Source organism: Penicillium digitatum, chromosome 4 (assembly GCF_016767815.1).
Source record: "Penicillium digitatum chromosome 4, complete sequence".
Taxonomy (NCBI): domain Eukaryota; kingdom Fungi; phylum Ascomycota; class Eurotiomycetes; order Eurotiales; family Aspergillaceae; genus Penicillium; species Penicillium digitatum.
The window spans coordinates 3,435,123-3,458,314 of record NC_089387.1 but is presented as its reverse complement, the minus strand read 5'-3'; the positions used below and the strand labels follow the sequence as shown (position 1 = coordinate 3,458,314).

General features: G+C 49.7%; 9 protein-coding genes across 9 annotated transcripts; 3 read left to right on the top strand and 6 right to left on the bottom strand.

Annotated features, from left to right (window-relative positions):
• Positions 1–508: 508 nt before the first annotated feature.
• Positions 509–3,787, bottom strand: Pdw03_1172 (Peptidase S1C, HrtA/DegP2/Q/S; the record flags this gene model as incomplete). Its single annotated transcript, XM_014679420.1, has 4 exons — positions 509–676; positions 745–942; positions 999–3,302; positions 3,374–3,787. 4 exons carry the CDS (start codon positions 3,785–3,787, stop codon positions 509–511), a joined length of 3,084 nt encoding a protein of 1,027 aa, XP_014534906.1.
• A 1,138-nt stretch (positions 3,788–4,925) lies between these two features.
• Pdw03_1171 (pro-apoptotic serine protease nma111) lies at positions 4,926–6,191 on the bottom strand (the record flags this gene model as incomplete). The annotated part of the gene is made up of 2 exons (XM_014679419.2): positions 4,926–5,641; positions 5,993–6,191. The coding sequence occupies 2 exons, from the start codon at positions 6,189–6,191 to the stop codon at positions 4,926–4,928; spliced, it is 915 nt and encodes a 304-aa protein (XP_014534905.2).
• Positions 6,192–10,006: 3,815 nt separating this feature from the next.
• On the top strand, positions 10,007–11,938 carry Pdw03_1170 (DNA gyrase/topoisomerase IV, subunit A family protein; the record flags this gene model as incomplete). Its single annotated transcript, XM_066099830.1, has 6 exons — positions 10,007–10,009; positions 10,282–10,295; positions 10,352–10,560; positions 10,612–11,118; positions 11,169–11,354; positions 11,412–11,938. 6 exons carry the CDS (start codon positions 10,007–10,009, stop codon positions 11,936–11,938), a joined length of 1,446 nt encoding a protein of 481 aa, XP_065957557.1.
• A 270-nt stretch (positions 11,939–12,208) lies between these two features.
• On the bottom strand, positions 12,209–13,982 carry Pdw03_1169 (Endo-1,4-beta-xylanase, putative; the record flags this gene model as incomplete). The annotated part of the gene is made up of 7 exons (XM_066099829.1): positions 12,209–12,945; positions 13,011–13,124; positions 13,184–13,316; positions 13,366–13,522; positions 13,588–13,747; positions 13,831–13,887; positions 13,955–13,982. 7 exons carry the CDS (start codon positions 13,980–13,982, stop codon positions 12,209–12,211), a joined length of 1,386 nt encoding a protein of 461 aa, XP_065957556.1.
• A 478-nt stretch (positions 13,983–14,460) lies between these two features.
• On the bottom strand, positions 14,461–16,186 carry Pdw03_1168 (Tetratricopeptide TPR2; the record flags this gene model as incomplete). The annotated part of the gene is made up of 6 exons (XM_014679415.2): positions 14,461–14,501; positions 14,572–14,609; positions 14,663–14,744; positions 14,828–15,502; positions 15,562–15,834; positions 15,892–16,186. 6 exons carry the CDS (start codon positions 16,184–16,186, stop codon positions 14,461–14,463), a joined length of 1,404 nt encoding a protein of 467 aa, XP_014534901.2.
• Positions 16,187–17,009: 823 nt separating this feature from the next.
• On the top strand, positions 17,010–17,576 carry Pdw03_1167 (Isopropylmalate dehydrogenase; the record flags this gene model as incomplete). The annotated part of the gene is made up of 1 exon (XM_014679414.1): positions 17,010–17,576. One exon carries the CDS (start codon positions 17,010–17,012, stop codon positions 17,574–17,576), a length of 567 nt encoding a protein of 188 aa, XP_014534900.1.
• Positions 17,577–17,759: 183 nt separating this feature from the next.
• Pdw03_1166 (uncharacterized protein) lies at positions 17,760–18,098 on the bottom strand (the record flags this gene model as incomplete). Its single annotated transcript, XM_066099828.1, has 3 exons — positions 17,760–17,774; positions 17,841–17,964; positions 18,022–18,098. 3 exons carry the CDS (start codon positions 18,096–18,098, stop codon positions 17,760–17,762), a joined length of 216 nt encoding a protein of 71 aa, XP_065957555.1.
• Positions 18,099–18,275: 177 nt separating this feature from the next.
• On the top strand, positions 18,276–19,295 carry Pdw03_1165 (Putative heme-binding peroxidase; the record flags this gene model as incomplete). The annotated part of the gene is made up of 2 exons (XM_014679413.1): positions 18,276–18,382; positions 18,488–19,295. 2 exons carry the CDS (start codon positions 18,276–18,278, stop codon positions 19,293–19,295), a joined length of 915 nt encoding a protein of 304 aa, XP_014534899.1.
• A 908-nt stretch (positions 19,296–20,203) lies between these two features.
• Pdw03_1164 (uncharacterized protein) lies at positions 20,204–23,034 on the bottom strand (the record flags this gene model as incomplete). The annotated part of the gene is made up of 2 exons (XM_066099827.1): positions 20,204–20,253; positions 20,313–23,034. 2 exons carry the CDS (start codon positions 23,032–23,034, stop codon positions 20,204–20,206), a joined length of 2,772 nt encoding a protein of 923 aa, XP_065957554.1.
• Between the last annotated feature and the right edge of the window lie 158 nt (positions 23,035–23,192).

Genomic DNA, 23,192 nt, shown 5'->3' with positions numbered 1-23,192 from the left:
GTTTTATTGCCCACAGAGCCCCCGAGGGTAGGGGTCTGACATGACTGTTCACCACATAATTAATGGGACATCTACCACGGAGACAGAGACACCCTCCAGAACCCCACCCGTCAAAAGAAACAGATCCTCTACAAGATCCGAAGGGGTTCTCGAGTTATCAAAGATCACTATAACTGGAAATTGCCTCCCTAGAGATCATGGAATCATAGCAGGACATTTTGACAGCCCAACCTATAAATCTAACCCTGTGCAACCCTACTCCAAAAGGAAACCCCCAAAGATTATGCTCATGTGCATTGCTAATGATTTTATACTGGGTCATATACCTAGCCCCCCCCCCCCCCCCATCTGGGGGACATACACCATGAGATGGCAGTGAAAAACACATGAAAAAAAAAAGTCCAAATGAAAACCCCAGTCCGAACCTACCCCCCCGGCAGCGCCGAGAAAAACATAATATAAGACTCTCTAGCCTCCATGCAGTTGATATCGTCATCAGGCCCAGCACTTACGGCATATCCGGTTCGATTTCACTAGCTCCTCCATCTGCAGCCTCATCCATGGCATCGGGGTTGAGATTCACAGCGTCGGGTGCCACCCCAATTTGAGTTTCGTAGGAGATGGTGCGCCAGCCAGATTCTGTGGTGGGATCCTTGACATATTCGGACATGGGGAACTGTTGAAGGTTAGCACGCCGTTTGAAGATTTTTGTTTCGGTGGATAAGTGTAGGGGAAAGGACTCACGTAGTGATCATTCTTCTTCATGGTGACAACCCAGGGGACGTTGTCGAAGGTCACGGCACGAATACGGAAGTACTCGTTGTCAGGAATTTTGCGGACTTCCCGAATGAAGCTGTCCAGGTCTGGAGTCGAGACACTGTTGACAGCAGTGAGGAAGTTGGTGGGTGCAAGACCGTAGTGGTAAGCGGGGGAACCACGGCTCTGAAGAATAGGGTTAGTGACATCCCAATGGATAGAACTGAGGCATCAAAACTCACCCTCGCGCTCACGTAGATCTCGCTGTGGACCTTGGAGATCTGCTGGCGAACAGCATGGTGGGGCTTCTGTAGAACAGCACCGCAGAAGGCAAGGGCACGATCTGTCTCAATATCCCGAGTTGGCACTGTGGGGACGCGGATGCGCACTTCCTCGCCATTTCGAATGACCAGTGCATCCAGGAATTCTTTTTCATACATGACATCTAGCTCTGAAACGCGGGTGATGATCTGGTTATCTAGGGTGAGAATGATGTCGGCTTCTTGGAAGCTGGTGCTGGGGTCGGGGATGATGCCTGCCGGAGGGCTGTCAACCTTGCGTACCATGAACAGCTGGTGGCGCGATGGGTTAGCCTCAGTGACCTTGTTAATCCACTCCTGGGAAACGCCCATGATGCGAGCCTGGCTCATCTGCACAACATAGCTTTCCATGTTCAAAATTCGCAATGTTGGGACTTCCCCTTGCTGGATCTTGGAAATCACGGGAAGCAGGTATGGAGTGGCAAGGCCCAGGTGGTATTCGACATCCTTGTGAGAGCTTGTAGAGCGCTCACCGAGATAGTTCAACCACAAAGCTTGTACCACACCGTCTTCGCCGACAAGCACACCGTTGGAACATTGTGAACTTAGCCCAGTATCCACAGTGACAGCGTCGAGGTTGATTGCTCGGTAACGAGGGGCAGCCGCGTTGGCGGGGATTGACACGGTTGTAATATCAGTGACGGTAGTTTTGGCTACGACAATGCGGTAGTTTTGATTAAACCCGACAAAGATAGTATCTTGGCCTTGTTTGATATAGTTAGTGCTGAGCTGGGCGCTCTTGACCGGAGCCTTGACGAGACTGGGGTCGTATTGGATGATGCTGTAGTTCTGAAGCGGGTGTAGGAAGACAACCTTAGCACTGACAATGATGGAGTCGGCCACAGTGATGTTGATGTCGCAAAGATCGTAGGGAACAATGGCTCGTGATACTATCACTAGACCCTTCTCGGCATCGATGACCAGTCCAAATCCAGTCTTCTTTGCTTGCGGATATCCATCTAGTTTCAAGGGCATGATGCATGATACACGCACGAAGCTACGGACAATCTCGGCAGCAGCAGGCTGGCTGATACCGTCTAATTGGATAAAGTTGGCCTCTCTTGGGATAGGGAGTTCAGCAGGAATGGGATCGGCGATGTCGGAGAAATCCCAGACACCAGACTCGTCATTACGGACCGCCATCCGCATCTTAGGATGCCAGTGACGATCAACGTAGATGATACTAGTTCCCTTAGTGTGGAGATCGCGAATATGGCGGTAGGAGATCACCACGCGAGTGCGATCGGGAATGTTCTTCATGACCTCAACGAACTCATCAAGGTTACGGATGGGCCGCTTGTCAATCGAATCAATGATCCACCCTGCCACTGTGTTCTCCAGCTTGAAAGAGCCCGCTGACTCACAAACATAGACTCCGCGTGTGGCAATGGCATACAGACGTGACTGCTGGTATGATAAATTATGGAAGCTGGCGCCAGCAACTGTCACGAAGCGATCGGGGGTGATATCATGAAGATTTCCCACTTGACACTCGACCTCAACGTCTTGGCCGCCTCTCTGAACAAGCAACTTGACAGATTCGCCGACATTCGAGTCAAGGATGTCATCGAGACGAACAAACTGCGTAAGGAGCTCTCCATTCACCTTGATAAGCACGTCTCCCTCCAACAACTTGCCATCTGCGGGCCCCTCTGGAAGAATGATCTCCGCTGCAAGCATGTTTGTTTCAGTGGGTGATGCGGCACGTATAGCAGCCTCCCACTCGGGGGTCAGACCAAGACGGCGACACTCGTCGAAAGGCCTCAAGACCCATTGTGTTTGAATTGTACCACGAGTGACAGGCTGAGCTTGGCGGATACACTCCAGTGCGCGAAGCGGGCGGTCCAGCGGCAAAAAGTAGTCTGTTGCAGCACCGTCAGCTCGACCACCAGCCTGCAGAGCAACTGCATGGCCAGCGAGATTGACCACTGGACTTCCCGAACTACCACCACTGGCTGCAGCTGCGGCCTGGATGTAGTTTGTGTTGAAATCACAGTAGCCCTCTCCATACTCCGGTGCGTTTCGGTCCAGTCGACTGATCACACCAGACAGAATGCTCAGCTTTTCTCCAGCGTCGTTTCCCACAACACGGATTTCCGTGCCAACTCGCGCTCCATCTGGCTGGAGCTTAAGCTCAGTGACATCCATATATCGAATTTTCGCCGGGTCAAACCTCAAGATTCCGAAATCATGAACGGGGTCCCGGTATACAGGCTGAACATCGCACTGTGGTTGGGACAATTTGGTTAGCAACTGGGCAAGTGGGTTGACCGGACCATGGCGCAGAATCGACCTACTTCCTCGTGGTTGTCAAATATACAGTATCCCCAGAAAGGACCAGCACCGACAACGTGGCGATTGGTCAATATGTAGCCACGCTCTGCATCCACCACGAAACCAGTTGCTTGACTGGACATGGAGAGCTCCGTATCGAACGAACAGGTCTGACAGAAGTGAATGGAGACAGCGCATTTCACGACCCTCTCGATGGTAGCCTGCCATTCAGGCGAGTCTGTTGTAGCGGGGATGGCGACTGGCGAGGGAGCTTCATCTACATCCTCCTCGACCTCATAGATGGTTCCGTTGGCAGGTGTCGAATCGTCGGGAGTCAAGACTGCGGGCTCAGGTCTGAGTTGCTTGTTGGGATGCTCGGAAGCATTGGCCGCTGTGCTACGCTTTCGCTTTGCACCCATGTCGCCCTTGCCATCCATAGTGAGTAGATGCGAGGTGTATAGGTGGTATGGACGGGGATTTAGGAGCTTGGCAACAAATGAGATCGTCCGGGAGCCTCTTGAGACTAACGGGGCAGCAGAGAATGGGATACAAGACGATTGAAACACGTGAAGGTGCGGACGATGCGGAGTTAGGGAATGTGACGCAAATGACCGATCAGTGGCTAGAGACCTCAAAGGAGTGAATGTTTGTTTTGAAGCTCGATAAGAGGACAAAGGGGAGATGGTGGCAATTCGCAAGCTCCTTCTGCATACAGCCAACAAAGAACAATACATCCACCAGATGATTGGGGAAAATATGTACGCGCCTGGACATCCAAGGCAAAACGTACCCTCCAACAAGGTCCCAAAGGCGGAGAAGTACTAGCGTCATATAATTGGCTGAGGGCCTTGCTTCTCACATCTTTGGATTGTTGCGGGCAGAAAGCCAGGCCACCATTTACCGAAGACCTACGGAGGACACCTGTCTATGATCTTTATGTTCTGATAGGTTGAAGTCATGTCGGGCTGAACATTGGTGCACATTTACACACCCAGAATTGAAATACTGCTGCGCCTTGAAAACAAGAGGGTGTCAAGCTTCAAGAAAGCGGAGAGAATAGGCGGTTATGTGGTTGCACGACTTGATCTCAGGGCCGCCTCTTGCGCCTAATAGTGAAGATGACTTGGAGTACCTCGTTGCCTGATTTACATATAAATAGGATACATCAGAGGTTACGTTACATTCAACTAATGTACAAATCTGGAGGTTGCTGGGTAGCCCGACTGACTCAACACGAGATTCGTTCTTGCCAAATGCTCCCACTCTTCCAAAGAGGGGAACTCGGGGAGCCCAGGATATTTCCCAGTCAGGTATCACACAGATCATGGCTGCTTCAAAGTTCTCAACTGGTTATGCATTCGGGGGTTCAGCCGGCAGAGATGGTGCGCATGGTGGAAGGTCCATGCTTTTTAAAAACATAGCGTGGAAGAGGACGAGCTGGCGCCTCCCGCAAAGCCCATATTGGTGGCCCAAACCATGGTCGCCTGATTCGCGGCGGCGGACAAATCAGGAATTCGATTTAATCTGTGACATGCCTTCTCACGCGGAGGATTGCATATTTCCCCATTTGTTGCTTCAGATAATCGACTCGGCCATAGCGCCAGGGCTAGGTCCACCATTTCCTTGCATGGACGGAGGACTTGGTCTTTGCGAAGTAGAGGCCTTTGCAGATCGCGAGAAGAGCTCGTTAAGTCTAGCATATAGCTCATTCACAGTGGGAAGGTTGGGAGGCGGTGTCATGATCGCTGGCGTCTGGGGCACGACTCCACCCGCCTTCTTCGCTCGATCGGCGATAGTCGCGAGGTAGGCTAGATTGGCTTGTAGGCGTCGCATGCACTCAATGTATTCAGGGCTTGGCTTCTGGTGGGCTTTGGATGCATCCAGTTGCTCTGACGACGGTGAATTTGTATCTGGGTTGGAGGCGGGGCCAGCCTTGCCGGCCGCTTGTAGATTCACCACCTCTTGCAACAAGGCTGAGTTGATATCGAGGAGGGCCGTGACGCGGGCCTTTTCACGCGCTGCAAATTGAGCCTGAGCTTGGGCTTGGGCCTGTGCCTGGTTTGGAACTGCGGGAGAAGCACCGGTTTGGGGTGAGTTCATTTGAGAAGGGGGTTTGGGCTGTGTGCCGAGTAGGTTGTTCGCTGATATGGAAGCCATGTTTTGAGAGAAGGTCTGCGCTACTTGAGATGGCATGTTTGCGCCGGATGTGCCTTGAGCGGGGACAAACTGGCCCATGAGGGTAGGGATGGGGGTCTGAGTGTAGGGCGCTGAGAAACTATCCATAGGTGCTGCTATTATGATTAAGAAAATGGTTAGTCCAAAAGTATCCCAACCAAAACAAAAGTGACCTGGACATTAGGTAAAAGTAGATAGGAGACAAATGGTCAAAGACAGACAGTGCGAAGGGTGATTAGCGACACGGCAAATTTCATCTAAGCCGGTTGTCTTAGGGGCGGGTGATACAAGCATTGAGAGGGGGGGAGAGGGGCTCGAGTAGAAATTATTCAATCCGACGTTGAGCCTCACGAGACCCCTTCCTTTCCCCAGGAATCTGAGCAACAATTCCACCCCGCCGGATAAGAGTGACAGGTGCGCCGTGCCAATGATAACAACCAAAAAAGAAGGAAGAGGGGGCAACGAACCGGAAGCTTGTTGGAAACCTGAAGGCATCATAGCTCCGCCAGGACCAGGCTGCATGGGCATAGCACCAAAATGCTGAGCCGACGGTGTCTTTGATTGGGGGTATGGGGGAACAGCATTAGGGTAAAAAGACATCTGTTGGTTTTGGGGGCTCTGAGTCGGGACGGGATAGCCTGCGGGATAACCAGTATTGGGATCCATTGTGTAATGAGGGACCATCACGGTAGAGGGGTGGCTTCAGGAATTCTTCCGCCCTGTAAATTTTCTTTTCTCCTGCGATTCCCTCGATTTAGGGAAGCTACTGTGGCTGAATTACGATGGCCGCACGGACGAGACGGTGAAGGCCCAACGGCGCCTGTTGACCAGGAATCCAGGGATGGAGGAGACTTGGCGAGACCCGAAACTGCTAGGAACAAAAAAGACAGCGGTGATTGGCTCAACCAGAAGGCAAGGATGTATTAGGGACACAGCCTCCACAGCGAACTGCGACTCGAAGCAAGACAGATTTTGGTACCCAGATTCAGAGCGATCAGCCGTGGGCGGGCTAATGCAGCGGAGCCCTTTTGGAATGGTGGAGACACAGGCTCGAAGGAATGATGTTGGAACGATAGTGGCAAAATCTCAAGCTTGAAACTTGATTTCGTGATTCAGAGTTCTAAGAGTGTATGTTGTACTTGATGTTTAGAGGGAGTTACTGGTGTCCACAATGAAAGTGACATTTGACGGTCACGGGGTTCCCATTTTTTTTTCAAGCCTTAGGCAACACCACTTGATGCCTAAAATTTCTGGAGGAAAACCATCACATGTTTCGACACTCAGCTTCCTTTTTTCGCATCACTTAGGAATCCTTGGTTTACGTTGCCTCTATCTTTAATGGAAAAAAACCAGGGTTGAATAGTCCTAGTACAAATCGAATTGGTTAGAGATGATATTAGACACGTTATATAGAAGAAATCACATAACTATGTACTCACTAGGTACCATATCTTTTTTGCATCCCGGTTCCCCCCAGATGTGTGAAAATCTAGCCTAGGCAAAAAAAAAACAGAATACCCGAGGGCAACATGGCCAAAATGTCATCCAACATAAAATGATGGGTCAAGTATGACTGGTGAAAATTGATCTATAGGCTTCCACCTACGCCAGCTTCGGTCAGACACTGCTTCCTGCCCTTTGACGTTTTTCTCATAGCGCCTTTCGGTCTCTCATTCCTACATGTAGGTATTCATACCTCACTGCCAAATTGATTAGAGGCACGGCGTACTTTGGTCCATACTGTCGTTAGAACCCCTCATTTGAGACTGCCGACTGCTCACATCTACGGGGCAGTGCTGGGAAGATTGCTCATGCGGACAAAGGCTCCTTGAGTTTCCCGGCAAGGTTGTCAAAGGGAGCGTCATGACAAGCTCTTAACCAAGTTTAGCACTTCGCTGTATTTCTAGAGCTTGCAGCCTAACGCTCTGTGGTTACAGCGTTAATCACGTTCGGGGATTTGGGCACACAGTATGAAGCACATGCATGGGAAAGGGGGTCGAAGGGTTTGACGAATTCTAGGAAGGATTGACAAACCCTCCAATTGATGTGTCAGGAATGACCCTTTAAGCGACACATCAAACAATCTCCCTATAAGGGGTTGATCGCAAGACGATCTCATGACCAAAGTTTAAGTTCAATCGGTGCAGCTTCCTTAAGTGGTCCACACCACCAATGTGTGCGAGTGCAGCGTATACGAGCTGTAGGGGATAAAGAGTACCATTGAAATCTGGGTATGAATGGGGAGACCAACTTTTGAAAAATTTGAACTAGCCTACTTAGAAACACACATAGCCCCCTGGTCATCCATGGAAAAGTCTCTTCCACTCATTGTGCTTCTTTTTGGCTGCTTTCACGTAAAAAAATTTTTTTTTTAAAAAAAAACGGTTAAAAGTCAAGTTCAAAGACCAGACAAGGCCGTATAAGCGGCTATCTGTTCTTGTGCATAGTTCTTCATGCATAAGCTGTAGGCTACGAACATGTAGAACGCCAAAAGAGGAACTGTGGACCCCACAGTGCGTCATCTAGCGCCACAAGCTCGATGAGGGGACCCCATTTCCAGGAAATGCAAGTCGGATATGCGTGGTCTATGCGACTGGGGCTATGGTAACTGACAACCCTTTCGTACTTGGTAGATCGATATGAGTACTCCGTGCTCCGTACTCGGTACGAATGTCCCAAGGCCAATGGACGAGTCCAAACTTTAAACTCAATCTCCTTCCCGACGATAAACTTTACTTTTGCTCCCGAAAACGGTTCCCAGTGCATGAACGGAGTTCTTGGGTGAATGTTCTCCGTGACTCGTATGGTATGGACTCTGTTCATGGTAAAATGTCTATGTTGTATGAGAAAGCACACACTCGAATGCCCATCAACCTCAATATATGCCCAGATATATTCCCCCCCCCGGCTCTTCTCCCCCCCACCAAACCTCGACTCGATCCCAAAAAAAGAACACCCTCTTCCCCACAAGGGAACATCCGAGAATTGTGAAGCTAATCGGGCGTTCGTTCACAGAATTTGAGTGGCTCCACTTGGGAATCGGGGTTTGACCGAGCAAGTCTAGGGTTGTGTTATATTTAACAACCACGGAGTACGGGTACTCCGTACAGATAAGGCCCATGCACCTACAAGGTACTCCATACGTACGAACCTCGTACAACATACTCCGTACTTCGCACATAGTACCAAATTCACGCTTGTATTCAGCGAAACAGCACAGTGGCAATTTGAATCGTCTCTTACATATTGTTGGGTTCGCATTCCAAGGTGCTTTCCCCCTTTCAGCCAGTACATGTCGATCACTTGAAAGCCTCGGGTCTAAATTTGGGGCCTTTCAGACAAGAAGCAAGCCCGGTCGATATTTGATGTGCAGATCTCTAGGGCTGAATTTGAGGCGTTTGAGACAAGACCGAGTTAAGCCCGGCCGGCCGGTAAATTCGTTCGGGATTCCAAAGTTGGGCCTTCGGTATTTGATTAAACTTTGTATTTCAACTCCCTGCGACTCATGACGACAACGATGGAGTCGATCAAAACCTCTTGAGTGATCTTGTGAAGCTGACTAGCCCGTGATAGGATAGACAACTCTAGTGACAGGGTGACATCTACGGAGTATCCCACGCGTTACAATGTGCCCGTATTCTTCTAACTCATCAAGATGGGTAAACGGTGGGATCCACCACCCTTGTTAGTACTGGAGGGACGTGATGCTTAATCGGTACTTTATCCTGCCCCTTAGTCCATGGAGGATAAGCAAGGAGATGGGAAGAGTGATACATTTACGATGGGAATACTGTGGTTGGCCGAAGGCAACCCCGGTGGGTACAAGTTCGCCACAGATGCCTGCGGACTGATCTTTTTGGGGTGGAAGATTTCTGTGGATGAATGTTGGTCTATAATATGGGGGGAGGAGGAAAGGGGGGGGGGGGGGGTTGGTTCTTCTTGTCATGTGTCGATTTATTTCCCCCTGTTTTACGTCCATTATCAATTGATCTTCACCCCTAGGTCCAACGGGGCAATCGACCAATCGACCAATCGAGGGTGATGATTATTCTCATCCTGCAGCAACTTGCCACAAGTTTCTTCCTGCACTGCTGTGGTATGATCAATATTGCAGCAAAACGTCTAGCGGCAGGTTCTAAGGGGCATGTTTCAATGGACTGAATCGTGGGACTTTTGTGTGAAAGTATCCTAACCACTCCACCCCATAGCGTAAGCGTATGGCATGCCGTTGATACACCATGACATACGGAGCTGAGAATGGCATTGTCAAGTTCAAATGGATCATGTCGTCCGGGGAAGTGCCCTGCCCATTGGCAACCGAGACCGCAAAACCGAGTCCAGGCCCTAGTTTACTCGGTTTCGATACTATATCTGCTTTTTGACGCTTTGCAGATCAAAGTACGGAGTGCTTTGCGAGTCTCCACTAGTACTTTGAAGTTAGACCTCCACTTTTAGCGCGCTACATGTAGTTAGTTACATACATGGTACGCTGTAGTTGGTACACCTGAAATTAGCACAGCTGTTGAGAAATCTTCATGTTAGAGCACTTTAATGGAGTAGTGAGGTACTAACTGATCGGCGGAAGCTGGCGAGAGGCCTTACTATTGTGTGACCATCGCCGCGTAGTCTTCACTTGGTCACTTCTTCCCATCAGAAATTTCCTGTAGAAAAAACCCCCACTTCCTCCCCTTCCCCTTGTGGTCTGGAGGCTAAACCTTGCGAGGTTGTCATATAAAAACCTGAGGCCAGCCATTAGATTCATCTTATAGGGTATTTCTATCCTTTTTTGTCTGACCAATCACTTGGACAGAGCTGACTCTAGCCAGGCCCTCGGAAAAGATGTCTAGGCGATCCCCAGAGGAACCTGAATATGCCCATTTTGCGATGGTCTATATGGATAAGGATGGGAATCTTTGTCAACGAGCCTCCGATTCCATTTCAGAGAGCCGCGAGACCATTCTCTCTCCTAGGGTCATGGGCGAATTCCTCAGAGCAGTGGCAATGTCGAGAGAAGCCCACGCAACACACAGTCCATGTAATGTTTCAAGGTACTCCACCTGAAGATAAAATATTGATCTTAGAACAGTTTCTCCTGATCTTTCAGTGCCGTCTAGTGGGGGCCCCCCATTTAGCAACAACAACTGTGCCCCGTCACAGGGGGTGGCCCATAGTGAAATGGGTCTGGGTGGTCGATACCGGAAACTAGCCCTAGCTCAATCGGAGTCCTCATTCCAGCCAAAAATGTGGCCGTCAAGCGATTCTTGGTCTCTACAAGCCAGCTCACAACCCAAGACGGATTTTGGTCGAAACCTCAACCTGGCTCCACACCAAAGAGCCTCTATCTCTGTGAAAGACAGAGGTCTCGTGCGTCTCTACTATGAGAAAATCTTTCAAAACCTGCAACAAACAAACTGTCGAATTATCGCCAAAGCCTACATCAAATTAATTGAACCGCGCAAGCAAGTCAACTACCCATACAATGGACGGAAGATTGTTGAAGGGAGAACCCAACAGCTGGATCCAGATGCAACAAAGCCACCGTGGTGGCCGCGTGGAGTGAGCCATAGGGAGCCGGATCATCTTCCAAAAGTTGGTAAGAGAGAATGATGCCTTCGAAGGTCCTACTCAGCTGACAATAATCAGAACGCATTCGACTCTTGGTGCACATGCTCTGCGAGATGCGCGAATCCCACGGAATCACAACTGCCAGATTAAAACAATGCGATCAGCCCATTCGTCGGCAAATCCTTCCGGTTGAACGGTTACAAATCCTGGACGAGGCATATCGAGTTCGAGAGGAGGAGGAAAAATTTCTCGATGGGCTTTCAGGTAAAGAGTTCCTCGCATCATCTTCGACACTCTGCAAGACTCACAGGTGTTATATAGATGGAAATTCTGTGTGTATATCTCGCAACAATCTTCCTCAAATGGTAGAAGACACATCCAGCGGACAAAGCTCGCCAAGTGAACTAGCGCCTTCTCAGAAGATCGTTGAGTCTGAGTGCAGCGACGGAATCGCTGGCGTTGATATAACCCAAGTCACCCCCGGAGACCTGCCGAGTGCACCAACTTATGATCATTCCAATCCTTATAGCCCAGCAATGCATTTGGGCTCAAACACCCACTACCAGTCCATCGACCGAACCACCGAAATGTCAACGTCGCCATTGGAATTGAGGTCAAAACACGAACTACTATCTGCCGGGGTGCATTTGATCGATCAGACATGTCCCGTTAACATGACGGACTATCTCTTCCCTTGCATTTCTGGGATTTCACCAGCCCCGATGCAGTTCTATGGTGCTCCTAACATATCCCCGGATGCAGGCGTTCCAATTACCCAGACCTCGAGAGAAAACTTGTCAACAGAGACCATGATGCCCTGCTGCCATCCCTACTATTTCAACTATTGAGTGCCTAAGCATGGATCGGTTCAATATAATGTTTACGATAATGAATTTTGTTCGTGTTGCACTGGAACAAGACAACTCTACCCGAATAATTCTTCACAGAGTAATCCCAAGGCAATGCGATGCCTCTTTCAAAGAAAGGAACCAGTCAAACTTGTAATCAGCAATGAGCTCGAGTTTGTGAAATTCCCAGAGATGGGGACACAACGGTGGATGGGCACCGGCCGACCTAGTCCCCCCCCCTTTTCATCAGGAATCATTGCCCTGGTAAACCTACATACACTGCGAATACCATTCACTGACGTATTTACAGGTTCCACTTGCACAAATGGTGTCTCCAGTCCAGCCTGAGCCACCACACTGACCATAGAGAGGGACGACAGTCCCACCCGGATTGGCAGTAGTGGTGGTGGTTATAAAGGTAGTAGTGGAAGTGGGAGAAGACGTAACCCCCAGAGCAGCCAAGATGCCCGCATAGGCCGGCTTCTTCCCCAGGTTCGCATCCCAAGGACACGCATCACCCTGACCGGGGAACGTATTAGGAACCCAGGAGTACTTGTCAGTGTAATCCCAAAGAGTAACACCAACACACTTTGCATTTGCCACGCACGCCGCAACGGTACTCTGGTAGTCGGCCGACTGCCGGGTCAGCAAGGCAGCAGTTGAGGGCAGAGTCATACGGATGTCAAGTTCAGTGTAGGCAACTTCGACCCCCAGGGCTATGAATGCGGCCAAGTTGGTAGTTTGCGCGCTCTGACCAGGAGTACTTCCGACAATGAAGTGTCCTTGTAGACCGACGCCATCGATCTTGGCGCCATACTGCTGCACGAGCTTGACGATTCTTTGGGCACCGTTCGACTTGGAACCGGCTGATTCGATGTTGTAATCGTTGTAGTAGAGTTTGACATCTGGGTCTGCGGCAGCTGCAGTTGCAAATGCGATGGGAAGGTATGCCTCGCCGATGTGTTGGTAGAAGACATTGTTGCGATAGGTACCGTCCTCGTTCAGAGCTAGTCATCTATCTGTTAGCTACTTGACGATGATGGTCTCATAGTCTCTTTGGGTCGGCACTGACCTTCGTTGACTACATCCCAAGAATAGCATTCGCCTTTGTAGTGGGTCACCACGTTGGTGATATGGTTCTTCATGGCAGCCAGCAGAGTGGCGTTAGTCCAAGAGCCGCTTGAGACTATTTCCGCGTGAGATCCTTTTCACGCATTCAAAGGCATTGGAGAGAACGGTACTGACCCCAATTAGGCAATTGGCTGTGCCAAACCAGATTATGGCATCGCAGCTTTTGACCGTTTGTAGCAGCAAGGTTGGCAATGACATCTCCTTTGGTGTAGGAGAAGGTGTTTTGAGATGGCTCGGTTGCATCCCACTAGTAACAATTAGCAAAGAATAGAATGGCACCGCAAGACTTGTCCAACCTTTTGCGCATTGCCGGGAGTAATTTGACCGAAGTCATCTGTGTTGCTCAATTGGGCAAGGTAAGCAGCATCGGTCAACTCGGGGTTATCAGTCGCTGATCCAAAGTATAGCTTTCCCTTTGCAACGGCAGCAGTATTTAAGCCAACTCCTTGGGTCCTATGGAAACGAAATGGACATCAATCACCGTTCAAGCATACTGGGAATTGAAGGATCAACCATACAGCTGTGGAAGAACACTGGCCACTGCCAGCGCAATAGTAGAGAAGTAAACCATGGCGAAAAGATTGTCAACGTCACGAATTGAATTGATCACAATTCCGACCTGAAGTGAGGAATCGAAAGGGTCATGCTCTTTAAATAATTGGAGATAAACAGCGACAGCTAAAATTGTTAGGGTCTTGCAATTTCCAGGGCCGCGGCACTTGGTAGTGTCCCATTTGGCAACATGGTCAACTTTTCCGGACCGATAGACCGTGGCGGAACTGTCGCGGCCTTTTGGAATAGTTGCAGGGGCTTGATCACTACTTAGATGCCCAATGATCATTAGTTCGTGCATAGAATTCGTCACTTTAGCCAGGGATAACTAACACCGGGTCCAGCGCCACCTGGGGGACATGACACAGAAACGAATAGAGAGCCAGCGGAGCAAATTCCGTATTATCTTCCGGACAAAAGAGAGTCATTGTTTTTTTCATCTTTTCTGCATGAAGCTGAAGAAAGAGACCGGGTCAAAATACTGTTCTCCGCTTCCGCAAATCCGGGGAATCTTCAAGGCTGTCTGTCGATTAACCTTTTTTTTCCCCCCTTCGACTTGTCTGTGCATCTTGACCATCTTTTGAAACTACAATGTCGCCGAATCTATATCCGAACGAGGTTGGTGATTCAGGAAGACCGCTCCCACAATGCTCTCATTCAGGCTAGACAGGTGCACATCCCCTCTTCCGGATGAGTGAACGTACATTAGCGCTTAGCACACACCATGCAATCATGACTTGCGATCCACATCGTACGGTCAAGGTCACTCAAATGACGGCTATAACTAATCTGGGCCAACCTTGCATAATTTTCAGATGGCCATGGAAGGTGGATGATGATCAGAGGTGGGACCTCTTGTTCCCAGCGGAGGCATTGTTGCCTATGACATCTATAAGAATCTGCAAATGCATCTATGTACATATGACTGGCACTTTCAAAGGGTATCATACATTTTATAACCTCAGGTTGCTCCGCAGTAGGACCAGAGCTGAGCGTCAAGAGTGGTTAGGTACCACTGTTGTGGCTAAAGTCCAGACCCACAGGTTGATGGGCAGGGGGGCAGCACTCCTTCCAGGGGTGTGATGATACTGTGGAAACAAGGTCCAGAGGAAATCCACGGGATCTTTGGTAGGTTAAGAGGTGGGCTTCATTAATGAAATGCCGCTCAGCCAGTCTTCCGAGCCTTCATCTCTGCAATGTATTTACCGGTCTTGGAAAGTGGAACGACATGGATGCTGACAAGCTCATCCACAACCTCGACCTTACCACCAGAGAGAATTTGTAACAAAGGCAACTTCTTGCCAGCCTTGATCAAACCACCAGAGACAGTCTGCATGAAGCATTCAACACCTTCAACGGTGTATTCCTTCTTGGTGTCCCAAGGAAGAGGGAATATGTAACTCAAGTGATCCTCGATAGCGTTCATCTCAGAAAACGATTTGATAAAGTCTGACTGGGCTTCCATGGGGTAAAGGAAAACGGTCGGGAACTCGATCGTGCTCTCCGGCGAGAGAGGATCAGGGACAAGACGGATCTTGGCATCTTCCATATCCGGAGGCTGATCGGTTTTGCGGGTTCTGATCTGACGGGCGCGCAGGGCGGTGCTGAGGACCATCTTCTGCTTGCGCACCTTTTCTTCTTCGGCCTGCTTTCTCGCGGCAGCACGTTCCAAAAGGGCCTTGCGCTCGGCAATCTTTTTGGCAGATTCTTTGAGAGCTTTGCTTTCTGGGTCAATTGCTAATCCTCGGGCTGCAGCATCTTCAGCCTCGGCAACTTTGTCCAACTTGAACAGTGCCAAGGAGGATCGGTAGAAGGCCTTCACATTTTTAGGGTTGAACTTGAGGGCGGCTGCACAGTCGAGAGTACAAGAACGGTAGTTTCCTGCAGATGTGATACTTTAGCCAATGTCCAAGTGCGGCCAGGAAGATGATAACACATACCTAGCTCCAAGTTGCACAATGCCCGGTTGATGTGCGACGCCTCCTCCAATTTGCGCAACAGCGCCGCCTCTTCCTCGGGATCTTCAGGCACCTCCCACTTATCCTCCTTGGCGTTAATGACGGCAATAGCCTTTGTGTAGAACTCTTTGGCGTCGATCCACTTGAGTTCCTGTACAGCTTCATTGCCTTGTCCCTTAAAGGTATTCGCAACCTCACCTCTGGTACCTTCGTTCTGCAGAGCCTGGAGGGCATCTAGGAGGACATTTTCACCCTCTACAAACCGCTGTCAGTAAAATCAAACGACCAGATCCAAGTAATGATCTGACATACTCTCATCACCCGCATTCTCAATATCGGTCATGAACAGAGGAGTCTTATTCATCATTGCCATCAACTCCTCTGAGGTATGCGACTGAATGGCCGCAATAGCCGGCGGCAGTTCAGGTGCATTGGGGTCGGTCTGGCGCGCCTTCAATGCCTCCTCGTTGATCGGGAAGGGAATTTCGTTGGTAGGAGCGAAGGCGTCAAACCCGGGCTGGGGTAGGCCCTGGGCGACCTCGGGAGGGGCCTTGTTGAGATTGAGCGACTCATCAAAGTCATCTGGAAGTTCTTCAATGCGCGACATCTTGAGGATTTGTCACAGGAAAAATGTATTGCGCTTGGAATTGGAGATCGTCCAAATGCTTAGAAATGATGCCCGCAGTGCAAACAGTGCAAATATGAGGGGGTCTGATCGGCCCTAAGCCCTATTGCCGGATTAGTTGGATTAGAGGTGAGATCCCAAAACACAAGATTTGCGAAGACAATGGACTCAAAAGACAGTAGACTATTATTGCATGGTTTTTGGTTTCAAATTATCGATGAATTGGATGTTTCTAGGTTGGATAACAGTCTGTGATTTGGCGATTGGGTTACATACATTCCACTCTTGTCTGGCTCAACATTAGCATAATAATATCGAGATCATGTTACGCAATAGCAGATACGGCTCAATGTATAGCGGACGCAGTATAAAACGTGTTGGACCCAAGGCTTCGGACGCCTGACCTTGAGGGTAAAGCTAGGACTAAAGAAGTGGGCGATACGATGGCATCTACGCTACAACATAGAATCCAGGAATACCTCTATCAACAATTGCTTTTAAAGCCCAAAACACATACGTCAAACTAGCCAAAAACAATCTAACTCCAACAAAGAAAGAAACCGATCAAAGGTAATGTTTGTTAGCTAAGACCTAGGATTGAAAGATAATTAGATAATACACCTGATTTCCTAATTCTTCCGAACGTTAGCTAGGTATAATTAAGAGGAGCATGATCTTAGAGACATTTCATTCTTCCATTCTTCTTCCTCTCTATGTCTGAGATTCTAGATACTTCAAGCCCAAAGGCCCCATAACTACACGGAGGCACCAAGAAGAGTCTCTCACGAGAAACCAAGCACTCAGCATGTCATCCAAGAAGCCAACCACCTCACCCACACCAGCGATGGTACCAGACCATCCAAGCCAGCAACTAAAACCAGGATTCTGTGCTCTCCGTCTGGAGAACCTGGACCAACAACCCTCCGCGACAAAACGCGAGCTGATGGTATCAATCGCGGCAGACATCTGCGCAACATTCATCAGCATCGCCAAGTACTCCGAAGACGGCACACTCCAAGCACGGCACACTGGGGTGATTGACAATGTGATCCAGACGATCCGCGACACGGATGTGAAGCAGCGACACTTGCTCGATCGACAAGTACATCGACTGCGCAAAGAGAGAAAATGGATCCGGAAGAAGTATTCACGATTGGCAGGCCAGGCAGACGGGCTGGGTCGGGCATATCAGACGAAGATACAGAATTTGAGAATCTCGCTACGAGAGTTACAGGCCGAGGTGGCCCGTCTACAAAAGGAGCGGGATATGCTGCAAGCGTGTTTTAAGAAGAAGATCATTGAGGAGGGTGCCTCAAATGAGGATGTCGATGGGGAATTCGAGGTTGATGAAGGGGAGGAGGGACACCTTTGACATCTTGGTCCATGACACGTTTCTGAGATGTTTCCTTGTTTCCTTGTTTCCTTGTTTCCTTGTTTTCTTTGCGTAGAATTTGTTTCTTTGAGCTCTCCCGGAAAACGTTTCACATTTTTTTCTTTTCTTTGTTTGGCCTGACTACTAGGGCGAAAGAGATCGGACTTTTGTCCCAAATGACACTCATTTCGACTGGACCTAGCAAATGTTACAGTAGTTAGCATCGGATTTGCCTTTCAAAATAAGTGCTATATCCGAACCCACAAGGTCGGCTACTGAGTTCCGAGGTCTGAAATCGGCAATGGATGGCGACTGTGACTTTGCGCTTTTGTATTTTCGGGTGGTTTCACTTGAGCATAAGGTGATGGCGTCTTTGAAGGGAAAAAATCTAGATTGAAACCGAGAAATTTCATTGGAAATGGCCATTCGAATTCCAAATGCTCACAGACCAGCAAGTCCCAGTCCAACCTCGGCATCTTCAATAGGCGTAGGCTGATTCGGCGGATCCACCTCTTCTTCCATGTGGAAAGTCCGGGGTCTCTTTTTCGCGTCTCCTTTCCTTCTTTTCGTTTCACTTTCTTTAACGTTTTGATTTTTAATTCCAAACCTCCTCAAATCTATCTGGAAGCCGACGTTGAGCAGTCTAGTTTCTTCCCGGTAAACACACTCCGGATCGCGTTATCGGCTGATAACTGACAAATGAGCACTCACGACTATGACGCCGTCCGCAAGGACATCGCCGCTATCTTGCAGAAGCCGGGGTATGACGATGGCAGCGCAGGGCCCGTCCTAGTGCGACTTGCATGGTGAGTACATGTGGTTCATGAAGCCTTATCAGTTCCCGGTCGGGGCTCGGATCAACCCCGATCAGCCCTTGCCAACGCAATGTGACTGACAAGGATTTCAAACAGGCACTCGTCCGGCACGTACGACGTCGAATCCGATACCGGTGGCTCCAACGGAGCTGGCATGCGATACGAAGCAGAGGGTGGCGATCCCGCCAACGCTGGTCTGCAGCATGGACGGGCATTCCTAGAGCCGATTAAGGAGAAGCACCCCTGGATCACATACTCGGATCTGTGGACGCTGGCCGGCGTAGTGGCGATCAAGGAGCTGGGAGGACCGGAGATCCCCTGGCAAGGCGGACGGACCGATCTGATCGGCGAGACGAAGCTGCCGCCTCGAGGACGTCTGCCGGATGGAGCCCAGGGTGCCGACCACCTGCGGTTTATCTTCAACCGCATGGGTTTCAATGACCAGGAGATCGTAGCGCTGACTGGTGGACACAACCTGGGCCGATGCCACGGCGACCGCAGTGGATTTGAGGGCCCGTGGGTGACGAATCCGACGCGATTTTCGAACTCCTTTTTCAAATTACTGCTCCAGCTTGACTGGAAGCCTCGGAAGCTGGCGTCGGGTTACACGCAGTTTGTGTATGAGGACCCCGATGCCGAGGAGGACGAGGAGCCATTAATGATGCTGCCGACTGATATGGCGCTCTCGACGGATCCAGGATTTGCCCCGTGGACTAAGCGGTATGCTGAGGATAAGGAGTTATTTTTTGATCACTTCTCCCAGGTGTTTGCTAAGTTGATTGAACTTGGCATCCGGCGTGATGCTCGGGGTGCGGTGACAAACACTGACGGCACCCTCGGCGGGTATGTGTCGGCGCCGAAGAAGAGCAACACTGCTACCGGTCCGCCCAAAGCGCGTCTGTAGATTGTCAGAATTTTGTGGGGTTGCTTTTTTGTTATAGGATTGATTCCCCACCGAGTTGGTAGATCTGGAACTGCAGTAAGACTCGGACGTGTAAAAAGATCATAGATCACATAATGCTGCCAAGATACATCGTGGATGGCTATTAGTAATAACTCTGTAGGATGTAATTTTTGAAGCCGTGACATGATAACTAGAAGAGAAACGAAGGGGGAAGCCCTAAGTCTGGGGGTGTAGATTGCGGGGAAGCGGGCAGGGACAAGGGGGGGGGGGGAAGATGAAAAATACCATGTACGATCTAAACCTGTAATGCATATTTCACGGAGCAACTGGAAAAAGGGACTAAGTACTAAATCTGTATAATACCTGTCCTACGGATGTACGAACTCGTGCGGTGTACAAATTCGGGCCTCAGGCAAATCACCGGATTGACTTGAACGAATCTATGAAAATGAAGACGAACAACATTCGAAAATGATTCGAAAATGATTACACATCAAGACAGATCTATTTCATCTCCATCACTATCACCCGGCTTCCATGTTGGATCGATGTTCTTCGAATTCCTCAATCCCGGCCTTCTGGATACCTTGGGTTTCGCCTCTTGCTGCTTCTTCTGTGCCTCCTTTTGTCGTTGCTGTTTATAATTATCCTCTCTCGTCCATTTCGGGTCTTTCTTCTGTACTTGACTTTCATCGTGCTCTTCTTCGTCTCTCTTCTTTTCATGCTCTTTTTGTTTTCCCCGCTCTTCGTGCCGATTCTTCTCGAGCTCCGTTCGTCTTTGTCGTTCCTCTCTCCTTTTTTGCTCTTGGTCCTGTTTCTTTTGGATCCCTCTATTCCTTCGATTGACCTCCTCTTCTCTCTCCACTTCCTCCTCCTCTATATCACTAAATCTGTGCGTTGCACTAAATCTATACAGAGTCTCTGCACGCAAGGCCCGTTTCTCCCTTGAACTCAGGGCCTGTTTTGAAATAGCATAGTTTGTTATCGCAGACCTTTTGAGTCCATTGCCGTGCGTACTGCGGAAAATTCGGCTTCGAAGCTCAGGCCCAGTCTCCCCCGCATCTGGCATGCTGACATCTGTCCACCTAGTACCACTGCGATTGCCTAGTTGGGGTGACATAGGCAGCTCAGGGAAGTCCAAAGCTCCTTCCTCATTAGGCAGACCTGAAGGCCACATGTCGGGGGTTAGAGCGAGCCAGCGTGGACTCTGCATCATCGATTTGAATAGATGGTCCTTGGTGGAATCACCAGTCATTCCTTGATCCACGATCGACGGGGCACCAAGGCCTGGCACGTCAAAGAATGAGGTCAAGTCGAATTCCGGAGGCGAGGTGGCGGAGTAGAGGGATGAATCAAGGAGCGATGGGTCAATGACCAAGGGATCAAGAAGCGCTGGGTCAATACTAATGGGTGGCAGAGGAGCCACAGCAGTCTGTGCAGTAGCTGAGCTGGGGGACGATCTTGCTGTTGCCCAGCCGGGGTTGAAATTACTGAAGCGTTCACCATTGCGCGAAAGTATGCGAGGCCATGATTCCCGCTGTAAGGGAGGATTTAATCGCTTCCAAGGAATGTGCTCTTCGAGAATGTTCTTGTTCGCGTTGAGGCAATTGCTCAACTCAAACATGGCATGGTTAGCCTTTGCTAATAGGTCGGTGGTGGGATTCATGATTCGCTCATAGAAAAGGAGCGGAATAGCATGATGGCTGACCCATTCGGTGGGTACTTTTTCTTCGCGTTGAAATGCCGGGATTCCACCGATGATGACTCCCGAATTGACTTGACTGTCGTACATCATAATATTCCCATCATCTTTCTCGCCCCGTTGCGTATCTGTCCAGAACAAGCGAGCATGGGATTCGTTGTTATAAATACCGCCAAGCCAACGATAGTGTGCGACCTGTTGCTTGTCTTCATAGTCTATGTAGTTGAATTTGAGATTCTCCGTGTGATTTCGGATTCGTGTCTTGAGATCGGAGGTTACCACTAGACGCAGCGGGAGTTGACCGATCTTTCGTTCTCCAGTTACTCCCGTCGGATCACCACACTTATCACACCTGAAAGACTTCCGTGGGTAGAAGCATCGCTCGATCAACACTTGCAGATCTACTCCTTTTTCGTCGCCCGGTTGGTAACCAGGTAAAATGCAGGACCCTTGATGAGAGTTGTAGAACGGAGTCCCGAGCTTGCATTGGCAAGGGGTCACTCGCTCAACGTGGAAATAGCGGAACTGAGCGAAGCTTCTTGTAGCCACTGACCAAACCGCCCAAGGAGGAATCGGTTGTCCCATTTTCAAGCCGGGGGAGCTATCGATAAACAGACGGAGCCACTCGTCACGCACGAATATGGAAGTTTTATCGTCGAAGGTTTCCCAGCTCGCCATTGTCACTTCAATGAATGCTTTTTCGATATCTTTGAACTCGGCTGCTCGATTGTTTGCACGATCTATCTTGGTACAACCAGCGTCAAGTAGCATTCCCGCTACAATAACGGCATCTGTTGCACAAGACATTGAGTCCCAGATAGGACCGCGGCCCCGGGCCGGAAATACAGCGCCATTTGGATCCCAATCAAAAGTCAGTGGTGACAATTTTACATGCGCCGTGGTAGGGAACGACCCAAGTTTCAGCGTAAGCATATCTTGGTACGACTGGGCAGTCCGGTGTCGGACAGGTTTTTCAACGGACGGAATGGTGGGATCACGATCTAAATCAGCATACACGATCTGCATCACTGCCCGTTCCACGGCGTCTGTAATCACTCGTACGTCAAGTGGACCTGAAGGTTTCGCGACAACAGGGCTCAATTGGTGCCTTCCAGTGGGAGCCACTGTATAGGAAGGTGCCAGACCAGGCGTCCAAGTGAAAGTTGTGATATCATCAGCAGCAAAGACGGGCTCTTGAAACGGCGGAGTTGGGGAACGAGGGCGACCTCGGTAAGCAGGGGCACCGGGTGAGATTTGTCTCGAACGCTTGCGACGGGGTTCTTTGTCGTCTGGACCCCGTTTTTGGCCTGGTACAGGGCCCGAGGTTTTCTTGCCCGGCAGATCGGTCAATGAAAAAGTCGGCGTAAAATTGACTCCGGGATTCATATGTTGCAGCAGTTGCACACGAAGAATCTCCTCTTGTTGCGCGGCGAGTGTTGGCGCCGGAGGTGGTGGAGGTGGAGGTGGTGTATGCAAGCTGTCAACTGAGTACATGTACTGTTGAATAAGGTAGTCGGGCATGTCTGGTGGCGCGTCATGAGGGCGTATATACGCATTCAAGATATGTGTGCTCACATCCGGAGTAGAGTTGTACCACCTACTGAGGGGCTTTGGGCGTGGATTGAGGTCATACCTCAAAAGTCGTGGCCCAGTATCTCGGTTCACATTGAGCATGTCTAACCAAGTCTTCGGTTGATGACGTTCTTGCATATAGTAGATGAGCTTGAACAGCATCATCTGTTGAGCTTTGAGACTTGGCTTCTTTCTTGTTGTCATGGGGGTGTGAGTAGGTATCTCATAGTGAATTCCCCAGAAGTAATGCTTCATCAACACTTGCACCTGTGGGAGCTTCAAGGAACGACTGTGACCCAGTAAAATGGTTTCAAACTTGACATTGAAATGTGACCAGTCATTAGGTGGATCAGGAAGACGGGTAAAATCGTAAAGAGGCAAAGGCGGAGGCGGGTGTTCGAGGTCCTCTGCCTTCAAGGGGAAATCCGAAAGGGGAGGGATCTCGAGTGGAGAGAAACTACCCATCGCGACAAACTGGAAGTGAAGGGGTCTAAAAATCTGTCACGACAGGCGCTATCAAGAAAAATGTCCTGACATTAGGGTATCCTCTATTGGGTCTGAGAAGATTGGAAACTATCAACCGAAGGCCGAAACGGTGCGAACCAAGTGCTTTAATGCACAAC